The following is a 14535-nucleotide window of genomic DNA, read 5'->3' as shown; positions in this document are numbered from 1 at the left end:
TTGGGAACTGTGCCGGGCGAGACTCCAAGTGAGCAGGGCGGCAGTAGAGTTGGAAAGCTATGCAGTGCCGATTAGGCAGATAGAGAGGGGGAGACGAGAGGGGGAGAGTAAAGGGGTGTGTGTGTGTGTGTATGAGAGCAGAAAGCGTCTTGTCTCGAAATGCCCTCAGAGGCGGTGCAAGCAAAGCAAATCAAGGCAAGGCAAAGCAAATCCAGAGAGCAGCATGGAAGCGGCAGCAAGCAAAGCAGCAGAAGCAACTGTGAGAGTGAATGAGTGAGTGATTGAATGGATGGATCGATCCAGGATTCTTGGCTAGACTTGACTGATCAGTCGGTTCTGGTACTGTAGGTAGCTAACTAAGAAGTACCTGCTTTAGGTAGCTTAGCCGCTGGCTGCTGGGCTGCTAGGCCTGATGGTACTGGTACTGACTGGGCTGCAGGCGCTCGCTGGTTGCTAGGCTCCTAGGCTCCTACAGTAGGGACGGTGTCTTGGTGTGCTTCAAACTACCTGACTACCCGTTCCTCGCTCGCCCCTCTTCTCCACTCTTCTGCCCTGGTCCTTGTCTTCCATTCATGTCCCTCTGCTGTCTCTTTTCTCACCCTCGTCTTGGTGCTGGTTCTTCTTGGCATCCATCTTCCGCTAATGGGTCTAGGGGGGACCTATCTTTTTTTTTTTCCCCATTCCACCTCTTCTCCAGTGATTGATTCGTCCAGTCAGTCTCTCTCTCCGTATCCCCATTATGCACCCTGGTAGCCCGATCGAGGCGCTATTGACGTATTGCCTATCTACACTGCACGATACTTGTAGTAGTCTCGATAAAAAAAGATGTTGATAGATTCCACACCTTTCTACGCAGCATTATCCATGGCTAGATCGAGAAATCGGTCGCTGTTCTTACTTAAGTCAAGTACCCGAGGTCTGAACCCCCCCCTCCCCTCCCTCTCCCCTCCCCACCCACCAGCTTTACTGCACCGGACCTATGTAATCGCACATGCAGTAAGTACTCTGGACTGTCTGTCATTTATTGATACTACCTCATCAATAGCAATATCAATATTCAATACATATAACTACCCTTCTTATACTACCTAGCATATTGTGCTTAGCTTCTTCTTCCCCTTGTTGTTCAAATTTCGTGGCCCTCCCGTTCTTGAACAAGTCGGTCCAAATGGCAACACTTTTTGTCTTCTTGATACGTAAGTAATAAATAACCAGTGTAGCAGGGTCGTTCCGTTGGCGCCTGATTCACAACTTACACTCGCCCACACTCTCTATTGGGCGGTGCCCAATTGGCGCCGTGTCAGTCAGACAGCCGCCGTACAACCAGATTGGTCCAGTGGCACTCGATGGTTTGCGGTTGCGGTTGATAAAAGACGGCATTCTCGCTTGGCCTGCTGGGCTTTGGCCTCAAAGAGGCTCCCGTTCCCCTCCTCCCCTTACAGCCGCGCCAGGCACCATGCCTTCAATGGGTGGGCAGACACAGAGTAGTCGTGTTGGACGGTTGATATCCACCTGCGGCAGAGAAATCTTGGAGTCACCAAGAATGCGACCGTTGCAGACCGTCTTTGATCCAGCCAGGGGATCACGGTGACAGGGCGACGGCCTCATTTCAACGGCTTTTCGCCATGTTACATTGGTCTCATTTGCGAGAGATAATAATTTTCGCTCTCTGCGTTGTCTGTGCTACTTCCTACTACCGACCTTTTCTACCCATCCTGCTTTTCCCAGCTGGTTTGCTTTCCGCTTCCCGGGGCTCTCTCCCGTCCTTTCAACGTCCTCGTTCTTCGCTTGGTTTTTCTAGAAGGTTGCGGTGCCACTTGGCATTGGCGGCTGTGGCTAGCTAGCCCAGGGTACCGAACAAGTTCCCGCCGTGCGTGTGTATTAATATACCACCACAAATTGGATCCTCCAACGACGGCTTCACCCTTATCCGACCACTCATGCAACCCTACGGACGAGCACCGATGGCCGCGATCAATAGGGATATGTGCGAGCTGAAGCTGAAGGGTGAACTCACTGCCCCCGTCGGCCTCTACCAACTTCCGCTGCACTCATGTTCGCATGGCTTGTGTCAAGCCTCGAGCTGCTTGTTTCGTCTCATCTCTCTGGACCGGCTTCCTCAATTGGCCTGTCCACGATGGCTTCGAAGAAGAAAAGAAGAGAACTGACAAGCTGCAGGGGTTGCCAGTGCGTGCGGACGATCGTCTGGTCTGACACCCTGAGGCGGCATGTCTTCTGTGTTATTGGAACAGCCGGTAATATGTGAAACCCATGAGACTTTTCCCCATGCGCGTTTCAACTGAAGGTCAAAAATAGCATTTTCTGGCAAAGAACGCTCTCCAGGATCTGCCCGATTTGCTCATGGAGGCTCGTCGAACACGATAAGCAAGCCATACTGCGCAAGCTAGTGCTTAATCGGACGACAGAGGGAAGCCCAGAGCGCCCAAGACGGCTCCTCTTCCCTTGACGACAGCTCGGTTATGCGGCAAGTGGCGGGTGAATACATACGCACACAGCCGTCAGGCGCGTTCGCAAAAGGAATGTTGAATGACTCGCCGCCATCACGAGGTAGCTATCTAGTGCGGCATGCTGCAAACTATTTGAACGAGAACGTGGCGATTGGGAGCACTAGACAACGGTAGAGCCCGGGTTCCTGCGTTAGGAGCTCCGTCGCCCCCACTCGCGATCCTATTTTTTTTTTTTTGAGGGGGGTTCTGTTTCTATCCAACCCATTCGTGGGCCTGCGCCATACGTGTGTCATCGTGTTCGATGATAGAAAAGAAGACAAACCAACTGAACCCGGAGTCTTCTGGCCAGATCTTGATGGCGAAGACGTTCTTTGGGCCAAAACAAACCGCCAGTGGCCTGCTTGGCCTGTGGCCTGTACCTTCTTGCCGCCGTCCGTTCCCCCTTGAGCTCCCGTTCTTTGACTCCACGGCAGATCATGGAGTTGGGTTCGTGAATCCAATCAGAACCCGGTCAACGTCCAATTGGGAAATGCATTTCGGAAATTTGGCATGCCTACACCTACACGCGCCAAGGAAGACATTCCTGTGACCTATAGGCCCCCAGGGCTACTCAACAGCGCAGACTTAACCGCCTGGCAACCCAACACGGTATATACATGTATTACGAAACAGCTTCGTATTCAGGCAGGTGGAGCCAGGGTATCTAACATGGTCACTGACTTCCTACCTGGAAACAATTCACTCCAAAAGCAAGATGCCCAAATCAACATCAACACTTGCCTACATGCATCCCGAATTCCAAGAAAAAATGAAGGCCGTGCTCGACATCTCTTGAAAAGCAGATTCCATGGTATCATCCTTGGAAAGGCCAAGTCTATCCTACTAATTGTCACCCGAACTCAGTCCACCTGATCCTCCCATCCGGATCTGGTTTCCCTCCCGAAATGCGATAGTACGTCGACCACATCTGGGCTGGTTTCAGCTCTTGGCCTCCTACCATTGTCCATACCGTCGACTTCGGCTTCTGTTGCCCTCCCTGTTATCGGGCGAGAAACAGGCTCTTAGTCCTGACGTGAATTTCACGTACACCCAGCTCGCACGTGGTAGAGAACGCAGTAACTCGTCTGATTTGATCGATGCAAACCCAAGGACGAGAAATGCAAAACCTATGGTGCCCTTACCAAAGAATGATCTGTCGATGAGCATACATTTGAAGATCTCATAGCAGAAGGGAAACGGCATAGGTTTAGCTGAATTCCAAAGTCGAATTGTTTACTCGAATCTACCCGTAGTTTGCCGAACGCCGGTTGTGTATCCATCCCCGACAAGCTCCTCTAAATCTCACTATTTAGACAAAACACAAGCATTAACTCCTGCCCCGTTGGCCAACCAGCTGCCGCCTCCGCAAACCATCTTCTAACGGGCAGTTTGTGCCACCACATGCGCTATCTTGGGCCGTGCCAGCAATGCCGCAAGCGTCACCATCTTCCCTTCCTCGGCAGAGGAGGGAGAGGGGCCGGCGGCCGATTCCGTCACCAAGTCTCCTCTCCTGGCCCCCCACAGCTTCCTCCGCCAGGTCCAGTCGTACACGGTGCGGGCGCCGGCCGCAGCTGTGGCCCCTAGCTGCGTGCCCAGCGAGATGACTAGCAGCAGGAGCGCGTGGACGATCCAGAAGAGGACGCTGGCGGTCACAAAGACCCATCGCTTGAGTGCGTACCAGGTGCCGTCGAAGCGGCCCCGCCGTACAGGTGCCCGCCTGGGGGTTGTTGTTGTAGTGGCAATGGATGCTGGCACTGGCACTGGCACCGGCACTGGTTCTGGTGCTGGCGGCCTTCCGATGACGAGACGCTTGAAGTGTTGATACTGTTGGGACTGCCGGCAGCTGTAGTAGTACCATGCGATTCCCAGGTTCAGGTAAATCAGCAACGCCAAGATCCCGATTTGCTCTACGACTTTTAGATCAACAAGCGAGCTCCAGGCCATTATGGGCTCGGGTAGGGTGAGATGCCTCGAGCAACTGGAAGAGTGAGAGGATCGAGTAGAGTGTGATCAACTGGAGGTATATTTGCCCATGGATCCGGACTGTCTTCGCAGTATCAATGATATATGGCACGATGATGGCACTTATGCAACATGATAACCATTATGTCTGATAGGTAGGCGCCCTGTCAAATCTGAAGGTGTCATAGATAATGCGACAAGTTGGTCATCTTTGCAATGGCCAACAGGGTGTGCGTGTGGCCACTGGGGTTCTCGAAGATGAGGAAGCCAAGGGCTAAAATCTGCTCAGCCATCATTGCCATGCCTCGATGCGGCTTTACAAGTCCATTTCGTCCTCAATGGCCGGAAAGTGTTCAATACGGTGGTCTACGCCTCAACAACTCCTGAGCTTGAAGGGCTACAATACAGGTTTCTAGATATAGATCTATAGAAGAAAACCACCGCCAATGCGGTTTTAAGCTAGGTATGAAAGAACAGCGAATTTTGGATTCTCATGGTGTTATAGGACTACATGTATGTATGTAAAGTAGCCGCCTACCTCATCTCGTGTCACCCAACTCTACTAGGTTAGCCGAAACCAAGATAAGGACATACGAACGGAGCATTTCGGGGCTTACTCTTAGTACTTTACCTGTCATGGATGAACCATGTAGACGGCCAGGACCCCTTGGCTTGAAGCTCAAGGAAAACAAGGACACATTTCGGGCAGAGCACTATTACTGCTATATATCCCATCTAATTTCTCCAAGAGTAACTAATAAGCATGCAATAGTATAGTTTGATACATGATGGAGGGAAGGGTGCGGTGCAGGGTGGGTTGCAAACGTTGGCGCGCGCCTGGTGTCTGCCTAGATTCAGCTGAGTGGTGCATGCGTCAGGTCTGCTTATAAATCCCAGCTGGGTAAGCTGAAAGTCAAGAGCTCAATATTCCCGTCCTTTTCTGCATCATTACAATTGGCATCTACCACATCGCGACAACAGTTCGTGATCCCTGCCAACCACCATCAACTTCTTCTACCATGAGCTCCAACAGGCCCACCACCATGGGCTCGGCAGCTTCAGCAGACACAGTCCTGCCGGCGGACGCTGTAGATACCATCTCGTCCGTCTCGTGGTCGCCAGTCGCGAACCATCTCGCGGCTGCTTCTTGGGACGGCAAAGTGCGTATCTACGACGTCGCGTCGGGTCCATCCGCCCGAGCAGCTGCCATGCTCACGATGGACAGTCCTGTGCTGAGCTGCGACTGGGCCAAGGTAAGTCCATGATTTGATTTTCTAACCATGCAGCCTCTATTCGACCTTCCAAGAACAAGCATACCAAACAAACATTTTTTCCCTGTTAGGTAAGTACGAATCCTCCTCCCCAAGCCAGACACGCCCCTCTGCTTGGGGGCAAAATCAAAACGGAGATATCCGTTGGCATATACTAACAGCAACGGGTACGTAAAGGACGGAACCATGGTCCTCGCAGGAGGCGCAGCCAAGCAACCACACTTGCTGCATCTGGCCACGGGCCAACAAGCCGCCATCGGCTCTCATGACGCGCCCATCCGCTCCGTGCGCTTCCTGGACACCGCAGCCCTAGGGGCCTCGTCGCCCGCCCACCTCTTCGCGACGGGCTCCTGGGACAAGACTGTCAAGTACTGGGATCTGCGCCAGCCGGGGGACCGCCCCCTGGCGACGCTGGCGTGCGCCGACCGCGTCTACGCCATGGACACCAAGTCGTCGCTCCTGGTCATCGCGACCGCGGAGCGGCACATCCACCTCGTGGATCTGCGCAACCCGTCCGTCTTCTTGCGCACGACCCAGTCGCCGCTCAAGCACCAGACGCGCGCCGTCTCTGTCTTCCCCGACGGCCGGGGCTGGGCCACGGCGTCCATCGAGGGCCGATGCGGCATCAACGCCGCCGACGACAAGAGCGACGGAAAAAGGTATTACAATGTTATTACTATTATTTTCCCCTGCGCCAAACGTCCCAAACCCAAATCCCGGAAACACGGCTCTTATCGTTCTTCGTCGTCCTCGAAAAAACCTCGGTTCCTAACGCGGTGTCATTGCTTTTTCTTCCGCCCATTACAGCATCAATTTCACCTTCCGCTGCCACCGCTCCGCTCCCGATATCAAGAAAACGACAAAGGTCTACACCGTCAACGACGTGCAATTCCATCCAGTGCACGCGACGACCTTTGCGACGGCGGGCTCGGACGGCACGTTCCACTTCTGGGATCGTGTGTCCCACACCCGCTACAAGGCCTACGAGCCCCCTGCTGCTGTCCTTTCTGCTGTCCCCGCCACCACCGCCAACAATCGGGCGGCAAACGGAACCGCCAAGGGCAGCGGCGGCAGCGACTCGGCCAGAGCCGCTATCATGACAACGGCGTTCAACCGTGATGGCTCTTTCTTTGCGTACGCCGTCGGCTACGACTGGAGTAAGGGTCACGCGGTGAACTCGCCAGAGTACCCTAACCGGCTTGTGCTACACTCTGTCACGGACGAAGACGCATCGCCGAGGGGAAGGAAATAGGCAGAGAAGGCCTAAGAAGAGGCTATTTTAGGAGGAAGGGGGAGGCGGTTTATGGGTTTAAAGGCCGGAAGAAGCCATGCCTGGGACTTGTGTGCCTCCAAAAAGGGGTACTGGATGGTGATTTGTTGAAACAATCTTGTAATACTGGAGGATCTCATTTGTCTAGGATTATGGTACATGTAACTCCACGGGGGTTATGCAGCAGCAGGTGCTGAGTCCCACGGAAGTGAAGGATTGGGTAACACACACATCAACTGGTCATTGGAGGAGACTGTTGGCAAACCAGTCTATGCTATGCCATGCTATGCCAAGGCAAGGGGCTATGTGAAGCATCACGGGTCCAATGACGAAGAGAGGGGAATTGAAGGGAAGAAGTATCAAGGGTATATCCGCGTATAACGGCGTACATAAGCAAATCAAAACCGTCTCCACCCCATTAACAAACAAACTCCCAGTGAATGCCCCTAATGCAAAACGTGTTTCAGGGGAAATGCTAAGTTTTAACCCCTTCATGCTAATGCTGAATGCGTACTTTCTCCTAGAATTTGATGTTATTAGGGTTCCTGCTGCTGAGACCAGACCTCGTATATTCTATCCCGGATCGCCTCGTGGCCGAGAGAACGTGGATGGAATGTTTTCCCGTAGTACGTCGGTACATGCCACATCGAGTTCTTACTCGTCATGATCTCTCCCTCGCGCGCTGGACGCAGTGTAGGGTCTTCCGCCATCGACATGGCCATGTAGCAGAGCGCCAGCTCGCCCCAGTCGCCTGAGCGTTGGGCGTATGGTAAGCAGGTTACAGGATCGACGAGACGGCCTGACGGCTGTTCGTCTAATGTTTGTGCGTCAACGGGGTGGTACAGACGAGCCGCAGCACTGCCGCCAGCAGTGGTGTCAGAGGTGCCGTTCCCGCCCGGACGGTCGACGTTGTCCGGGCCGCCGACGAGGAAGAACCAGGTCTCGTTGCGGGCGTAGTCGGGCTCGACGGCGCCGAGCTCGCAGAAGCGGTGGCCCTCGAAGGCGGCGTCGTAGTCGACGAAGACGACCTTAGCGCTCGTGAACTGGCGGTTGATGCGGGCGACGGCGGCCCCGATCTTGCGGTTGACGGCGCGCACCATGACGTTCATGCGGCGGCGCAGCTGGCGCTCGAGCTTGGGCCCGCGCCACCAGACGCCGAGGCTCATGTCGTCGCAGGCCTCGGTGCGGTCGTTGAAGAACTGCGCGTAGCCCGTGACGGTGACGCGGAACCGCGGCTTCTTCTCCCAGCGCACCTTGTCGAGCAGCTCCGTGATGACGAGGTACAGGCGCTCGTCGAAGTCGCGGCTGTCGAGGCGCTCCTGGGCGCGCGCGAGCGCCGTCTCGCACGTGCCCGAGTAGAAGTTGTAGAAGCGGAAGATGCAGGCGTTCATGACGTGGAAGAAGCCGAGGTCGTTGCCGCCGACCGTCAGCAGCGCAAAGTCGATGGGCCGCGACGCGTTGAGGGCGTCGATCTGCGACGCGGGGCTACTGCCGTCGCCGCCGTCCGACAAGATGTCCTCTGTGGTCGCGCCCGTGCACGACAGGAACTGGAACGAGGTGCTGTTGGGTAGCCCGCCGTGCTCCGCGGCCAGGTCCAATGCGATGAGCTGCGGGTAGGCGCCCAGACTTCGTCGGCAGTCGTTCTCCTCTCCCACGACGCCGGTCCCGATCCCGGCGCTGTAGGAATCGCCCAGGGCGACGAAGCCGACGTGTGGCCGATGGTGGGCCTCGCCGTCCTCGAACAGAGACGCCGGCGGTGACCACGGCTGCTGCTGCTGCTGCTCCTCATGGTCGTCGTGAAGCCCCAGGACGTGCTGTTTTTCTATCAAACCCCAGCCCGCGACGAGGCCAGACCAGACAAATGCGATAAGTTGAATGTGTTCCAGACGCATGGTTTCTGCGAACTCGAAGCCAAGCCACGTCGTTATATGACTGGCAACAGCATCCCCTTTTGAAGTAGTACGCGTTCCAAGAGGCTTCGCTCGGTGACTGTATGCGTGAGGGGCAACTGCGACAAGATGAAAGAGGGTCAGTCAGCTTGCTCACGCGGCTACTTGGGGGTGTTTCCCCAGGCGAAGCAGATAACGTGTAATAGACGGTATTGAAGCCGGGCCAATGAAGGTTGCACATGCGTCAACCCCAGGCCAGCAAGCGATGTAAGCAGTCAGCTCAGGTGGTTGGTTGGTTGGTACTTGCCTACATCATACACCCCACCACGCCGTGGCTCGTACACCTTACATCTTAGCCCAATCCCAAATGTGGCTTGGGCATGGGCAATGAAGATGCGTTCGATGTTCAGACATGCACTCGTTTCTTTTCAACTAAACTGACTATATCCCAGTTTCGAGGCAAGCTTTGGGGGGACCTCCTTGGCAATATTTGGAAGGTGACTTTTGCTAACCCGCTTCCCCGCCGATTGCCGAAAGACGTTGTAGTTTAAGCGGCTGCCTGGCGGCTATCCATGTACAATGTTGTAAGCTTTGTCGACAAGCTGGGAGGAATACAAGAGGGCTCAAAGATATGAAAATGGTTTTGGTAATATATTTGCAAGTAGCAAAACAGCCGTATCTACAGTCTCCTTGCCTCATCGGTTCCCAGTCTTTTCGCAATGCCACCCTACGAGGTCCGGGGATGCACTGTGGCCGAAGCGCCCGGGTTGGCTCACAACAATATAGGGGCCTTCTGGGAAAGCCCTGGGTATAAACCCCTGTGGACAGACCGGACTCTGGAATACGTGACGGCGAATGCCGCGAAGCGTATGCCCCGAAACCTGCTCAACGACCGGGCCCACCGACGCCACCAGCTCGTCGTGGATGGGGAAACAGGACACATCGTGGGCTACGCCCGGTGGATCCTGCCGGACCGTCTCGTCGGCGAGTGGCTCGAGGCCCAGGCTCCGGCCGTGAGCGCCGAGGAGGAGCAAGAGTTCACCAAGGCCTTCGACAAGGCGGGTTGGAGTTGCCTTGATCTGCCCGGCATGGATGACCACGTGCATGTGGCCAAGGCCAAGTACTTCGAGCGGAACAAAAATTGCATAGGTGAGTGTGGCGACGCTTATATCGACAAACTCCTGCTCTTGAAACACGGCTAACGGGGCAAATCAGAGCTTGATTATCTCGCGGTTCATCCCGATCACAAAGGCCGCGGAATCGCTTCGATGTTAGTAGGACATGGGGTGGCCGCAGCCGAAAAGACGAATGTCGATATTTAGATGATGGCCTATGAGGCTGGCCTCCAAGTCTGCAAGAAATTTGGATTTCAGGTATTGGAGTCGAATGTCCAAGATCTTGCCAAATGGGGTGGCACAGGCCCGTACGCAACTTACATGATTGAGAAGAAAATAGCGAAAAGGGGACTGTCAGCCCATGTAAGAAAGGGCTTTCTTGTGCATGTTAGCACCACCAACAGATTCTGTGCCCCTGTATGGTAGCAAGGATAATGTCTCTAGAGCCGCCTTTAGAGAAAATAAGTGGTCCAGCTATGTAAAGGGGGCCAGACGTCCCTCCGACTAAAATCGTGTCTTGCCTTGCAAATCAGCCAGCAGAAAGCATGTTCCGAGCAGGCGACAGTCGGAGTTTCTGCGCACAAGCGACACATGCCGGGCATGTCCACCCCGTTGTGGAGCTGAAGCTATGAAAGGAAGGGCCTACGCGACAGAACAGTTCTAGTTCACTGATGCCTGTGGTTCCAGGACGAACTCGAACGTTTCGCAGCCGTCCTCCTCGTGGTCCGAGATTACCACACCAGCGCCGTTCGTCTCCTGGTCTGCCAGGGCTTCGCATTGCTGGAAGACAACGGGGATGGGGCCGCCGCCCAAGTTTCGGGTGCAGGTCACGAGCCCGGTGACGGGGGCGGAGGCGCAGACCAGAGCGAAGAGGCTGCCGGATTGAATACGGTAGGACGGTTCGAAGAACAGTATGGCCATCCTCGAGTTCGGGCTGGCAGCTTCGTACCCAAATACGCTGAGGCCGCCCGCATCGGTGATGGAGACGAGGGTGGTCTCGATGCTGTGAACAGCAAAAGCCCTCACGGCCTGGTGGTCACTAGCGTTATCGTTATCGTCGTCCGGAAACACGATACGGGCATATCTGCCGTCGAACCTGGAGCCTTGGACTCTCAGGACGCCGTTGGAGGGTGCTGGGGTTACTACGTGTCATGAGCATCACGCCAGTCAGTGTCATCGGAGAAGGCGCGCTTCTTTTTCTTTCTTTCTTTCTTTCTTTCGTAGTTCTGCCTTTTCTCGGTGGAACCGAAGACTACCTGCCAAGACATAAGAAAGCCGAGTTGATACCTGTGCTAGTCACAACTGTAGCTGCTGTCTCAAGAACCTCGGTGGTGGTTGTCGCAAGCGCCATAGTCGTGTCCGTCTGTGGCAAGTCGTCGTCAGTTAACATGGTCTCGCCGGATGCATCATACGCATGGCTTGTTGGTCGATAGTACCAGTACGAAGCCGGCATGGACAGCAATAATACATAACTAACCCGGTCGACAGTAGAAGTGAGTGGGATGGTTATGGTCAAAGAAATCATCTCGGTGACAACGATGGTCTGCGTCGCTGTCACCGTCGTGGTCAAGCTCGCGGTCGAGTCGACCTGGGTCGTCTCTGTGACCTGCACGCCTTCGATCGCGGTTAAGGTGGCGCTGGGGGCCGGTGCCGTGATGGTGGTCGAGCGCACGCCAGCGCATCGGCAAGCGCTAGAAAAGGCATTGACGTCCAGGCAGACGTCGGTCGCGTAGGCCGGAACTGATGGCCCGGCGGCGCTGACACTTGCGTTCACACTCACGTCCATTGGCACAGGCAAAGGCATATCGGGCAGGTTCCTGCGACCGGCGGCGATCGCGCGGCGTAGGCTGGGGTTGTCAACACAACTGCCTTGTTTGATCCTCTTGGGGGAGTTGACCATCCCCAAAGTGGTGGTCTCGAAGCATGTGCTGGTTTGAGTCGCAGTAGTCTGCGATGTGGTCAGTAACTACTTTTTGGAGTCGCACACGTTCCATATGATGGTGAATAATGACATACCGTCAGTGTTTCGGTATTAGTGATAGTGATGTCGACAGAGCTGGTCTGATAGTCTGGATTAGCAACCTCTCCCCCACCCATCCGTCTCGAGGAAGTTCATTATACCTTGGTAGCGACGTCAGTGACAGTGGCGAAGGTGGTCTCTGAAGTAAGGGTGCTGGTAGTGTCGTTCTGTTGCGCCAATCAGCATCTGCCCCGAACTCGCATCGGATGTGCTTTCTCCCCAGTCTTGCTTACTTGAGTCGCCGTGTCGAATATGGTCTTGGTTAAGACATCCGTGACATCCACGGTCTGGATGGTGATGGTTGTGACGGTGGCATAGCTCGTCAAAGGCGTTACTGTTGTGCGCATGAAAGCCGAGCATGCATCCTTGGGGTCCCCAGCTGCGAGGCCGGTCTGGGAAGCCACTGAGCGTCAGAGACAATATCAGTCTGGGGTCTTCAATGTCATGGATTCTTCATACCTAGAGCGCAGGAGTCAGGAGTGCATTTCAGGCTGCTTGGGCTTGGCCTGGACGCCGCCCAACAGCGTGAAGGACACGAGAGCGAGTGTCTTGTACATGATGAAAGAGTGACTGGGGGTGAGATAGTTCAACCCCGTAAGGACCTAACAGCCAGGGGAAAGCGACTCTCAGCCACGAACAAGAGTCCTCTTCTATACATAATGCAGTCGTTTCGAGCCCGGTACTTTGTACGTACAAAAGACTACATTGGTCTTTCTTCATTTGCAGTTAGCTTTTCGAACCGGGTCTAGGGAAGAAGCCGGACGAGACCCCTTAGAGAACGTGCAAGACTCGGCTGCTCACTTTCAGCTTAGAGTTGTCTGAAGCACCACAGCAAATGGGAGAGCTACGCGTTCTTGGTACCATCTAGATCGCTACGCTAGCATCAACACTGCCTAAAGTGAGCATCTCCGGATCGACTATCGATGAGCGGTTCTTACCCCATGAGAAGCGCGCTCCACTCACTATTCTCACTGAAATTGATGTTATCGGGGTGTTTGTCTCGTTCCTGACTATTATACTGCCGCGTGAGTTGTTGATTTTCTAGGTCAAACTCTGACCCCATCCGGCAGTGAGCAAATAACTGGCTTGCCCGAGTCGAGCTTGATTGACAGGGCATCGGCAACGTCGGGGCCATGAGTGACTTAGCTTCAAGAGGATCCTCAACGGTTCACGCATCCTGATGGAGACTGTCGATAATGACATCCGACCACCTGCGGGATCACGTCAAAGAGATGGTCTTGGACTGTGTTTGCAAGTGAACATGCGATCCAACTTCCGTGATACGAGTTCCTACCGTTTCAGGAAGCTCAAAGCAATTGTTCTTGGTGATTGGAGAGAGAGTATCGATGGTATGAGGTAACGTCTTCGAGCCATCGGTCAGACGGTCAGCTCCAACAGTGAGGGTTCCGATGCATCTTGGGTGTGGCCGGGGATGGTGTGGCACATGTGGCTCGTGTGGCAGTGGCTGCCTAGGGCCTGTGTTGGTCGGGTTTTACATGCCTCCTTAGCAGATTTAGGATATGCAAGTCTGGAGTTGTTCCCATCCGATTGCATCTATTGCCTTTGGCAGAAATTGTTCCTGTACGGCCCCATGAAAGCAAATCATACACATGTCCTGTAACCTGACGGCATAAGACTGGATGACAGACTACTGCAAATGGTGGGTGGATTCTTGTTCTAGAACGCCACACAGACGTCCGATTGGCAGTGATTGGCAGGGAAAAAAGGTGCAAGCCCCAACGTTTGAAGTAGATGCGCAAAAAAAAGCCAAGCTGAAGCAAGGCAAACTGGCAAAGACGACAGTTGCTGCGTCATCCTGCCTTCTTTGTCCAGCTGCGCCGTACGACCCCAGACTATTCCCTGGTGACGTCGTTTGGGTGTGGTACCCCGCCAACGTCATGGGCTTGCGGGCGGACCCCCGAACACCTGCGCAATTGCGCTACCTGCCCCTCCCAGCCCTGTACGTACGATGAACGGCCATTGATTGATCAATATGCCATGCGCTTTTCGCCAAGGCACACAGCGAGCTGCTTTTTGGTCTTAGTCTTTCGCTTCGTCGGCACGCTTGCACGCAGCGGATCGTGATCATTCTAGCCCATGGATCTGGGTATTCGCACAACACACACACAACACGCAGATGCCCGGGTAGCAACGGTGGGGTCGCCGTGGCCTTGGTACCCCGGAAAGGATCAGACTGGGCAGGCTTGGCCAATTGCTTGTACGAGACTGCATGCGCTCAATGATCATCCGGAAGAGAAAAACAGGTTGCTACTACTATATATAAAGGGATAGAAACAATTGCCCAATAAGAAGCCACTCTGGTACATCGCCGGTTAGGGAATCAATCCCGTAGCCGATGGATGTGCTTCCACTTGTGTCCCACTGGGCTTACTTAGTAGGTATGGACGGCTAACTGTTCCGTCCGGGGGCCTGTTGCCTTGTCGGGTCTTGGTAGGATTGTACCTAATCTGGCCATGGCCATGTATCATAACGCAATGGAG

General features: G+C 54.5%; 5 protein-coding genes across 5 annotated transcripts; 2 read left to right on the top strand and 3 right to left on the bottom strand.

Moving 5' to 3' along the window:
- Window positions 1-3884: 3884 nt before the first annotated feature.
- Window positions 3885-4451, bottom strand: PG986_001523 (uncharacterized protein; the record flags this gene model as incomplete). The annotated part of the gene is made up of 1 exon (XM_066837745.1): window positions 3885-4451. The coding sequence occupies one exon, from the start codon at window positions 4449-4451 to the stop codon at window positions 3885-3887; it is 567 nt and encodes a 188-aa protein (XP_066706638.1).
- Window positions 4452-5488: 1037 nt separating this feature from the next.
- On the top strand, window positions 5489-6992 carry PG986_001522 (WD40-repeat-containing domain protein; the record flags this gene model as incomplete). Its single annotated transcript, XM_066837744.1, has 3 exons — window positions 5489-5722; window positions 5918-6399; window positions 6548-6992. 3 exons carry the CDS (start codon window positions 5489-5491, stop codon window positions 6990-6992), a joined length of 1161 nt encoding a protein of 386 aa, XP_066706637.1.
- A 554-nt stretch (window positions 6993-7546) lies between these two features.
- Window positions 7547-8902, bottom strand: PG986_001521 (Lipase 1; the record flags this gene model as incomplete). Its single annotated transcript, XM_066837743.1, has 1 exon — window positions 7547-8902. One exon carries the CDS (start codon window positions 8900-8902, stop codon window positions 7547-7549), a length of 1356 nt encoding a protein of 451 aa, XP_066706636.1.
- A 716-nt stretch (window positions 8903-9618) lies between these two features.
- Window positions 9619-10221, top strand: PG986_001520 (uncharacterized protein; the record flags this gene model as incomplete). Its single annotated transcript, XM_066837742.1, has 2 exons — window positions 9619-10048; window positions 10115-10221. 2 exons carry the CDS (start codon window positions 9619-9621, stop codon window positions 10219-10221), a joined length of 537 nt encoding a protein of 178 aa, XP_066706635.1.
- A 453-nt stretch (window positions 10222-10674) lies between these two features.
- Window positions 10675-11914, bottom strand: PG986_001519 (uncharacterized protein; the record flags this gene model as incomplete). Its single annotated transcript, XM_066837741.1, has 3 exons — window positions 10675-11156; window positions 11302-11377; window positions 11492-11914. 3 exons carry the CDS (start codon window positions 11912-11914, stop codon window positions 10675-10677), a joined length of 981 nt encoding a protein of 326 aa, XP_066706634.1.
- Between the last annotated feature and the right edge of the window lie 2621 nt (window positions 11915-14535).

This window comes from Apiospora aurea (genome assembly GCF_038362705.1).
Source record: "Apiospora aurea strain CBS 24483 chromosome Unknown utg000001l_segment0_segment0, whole genome shotgun sequence".
Lineage (NCBI taxonomy): Eukaryota > Fungi > Ascomycota > Sordariomycetes > Amphisphaeriales > Apiosporaceae > Apiospora > Apiospora aurea.
This window is presented reverse-complemented; position numbering and strand designations above follow the sequence as displayed.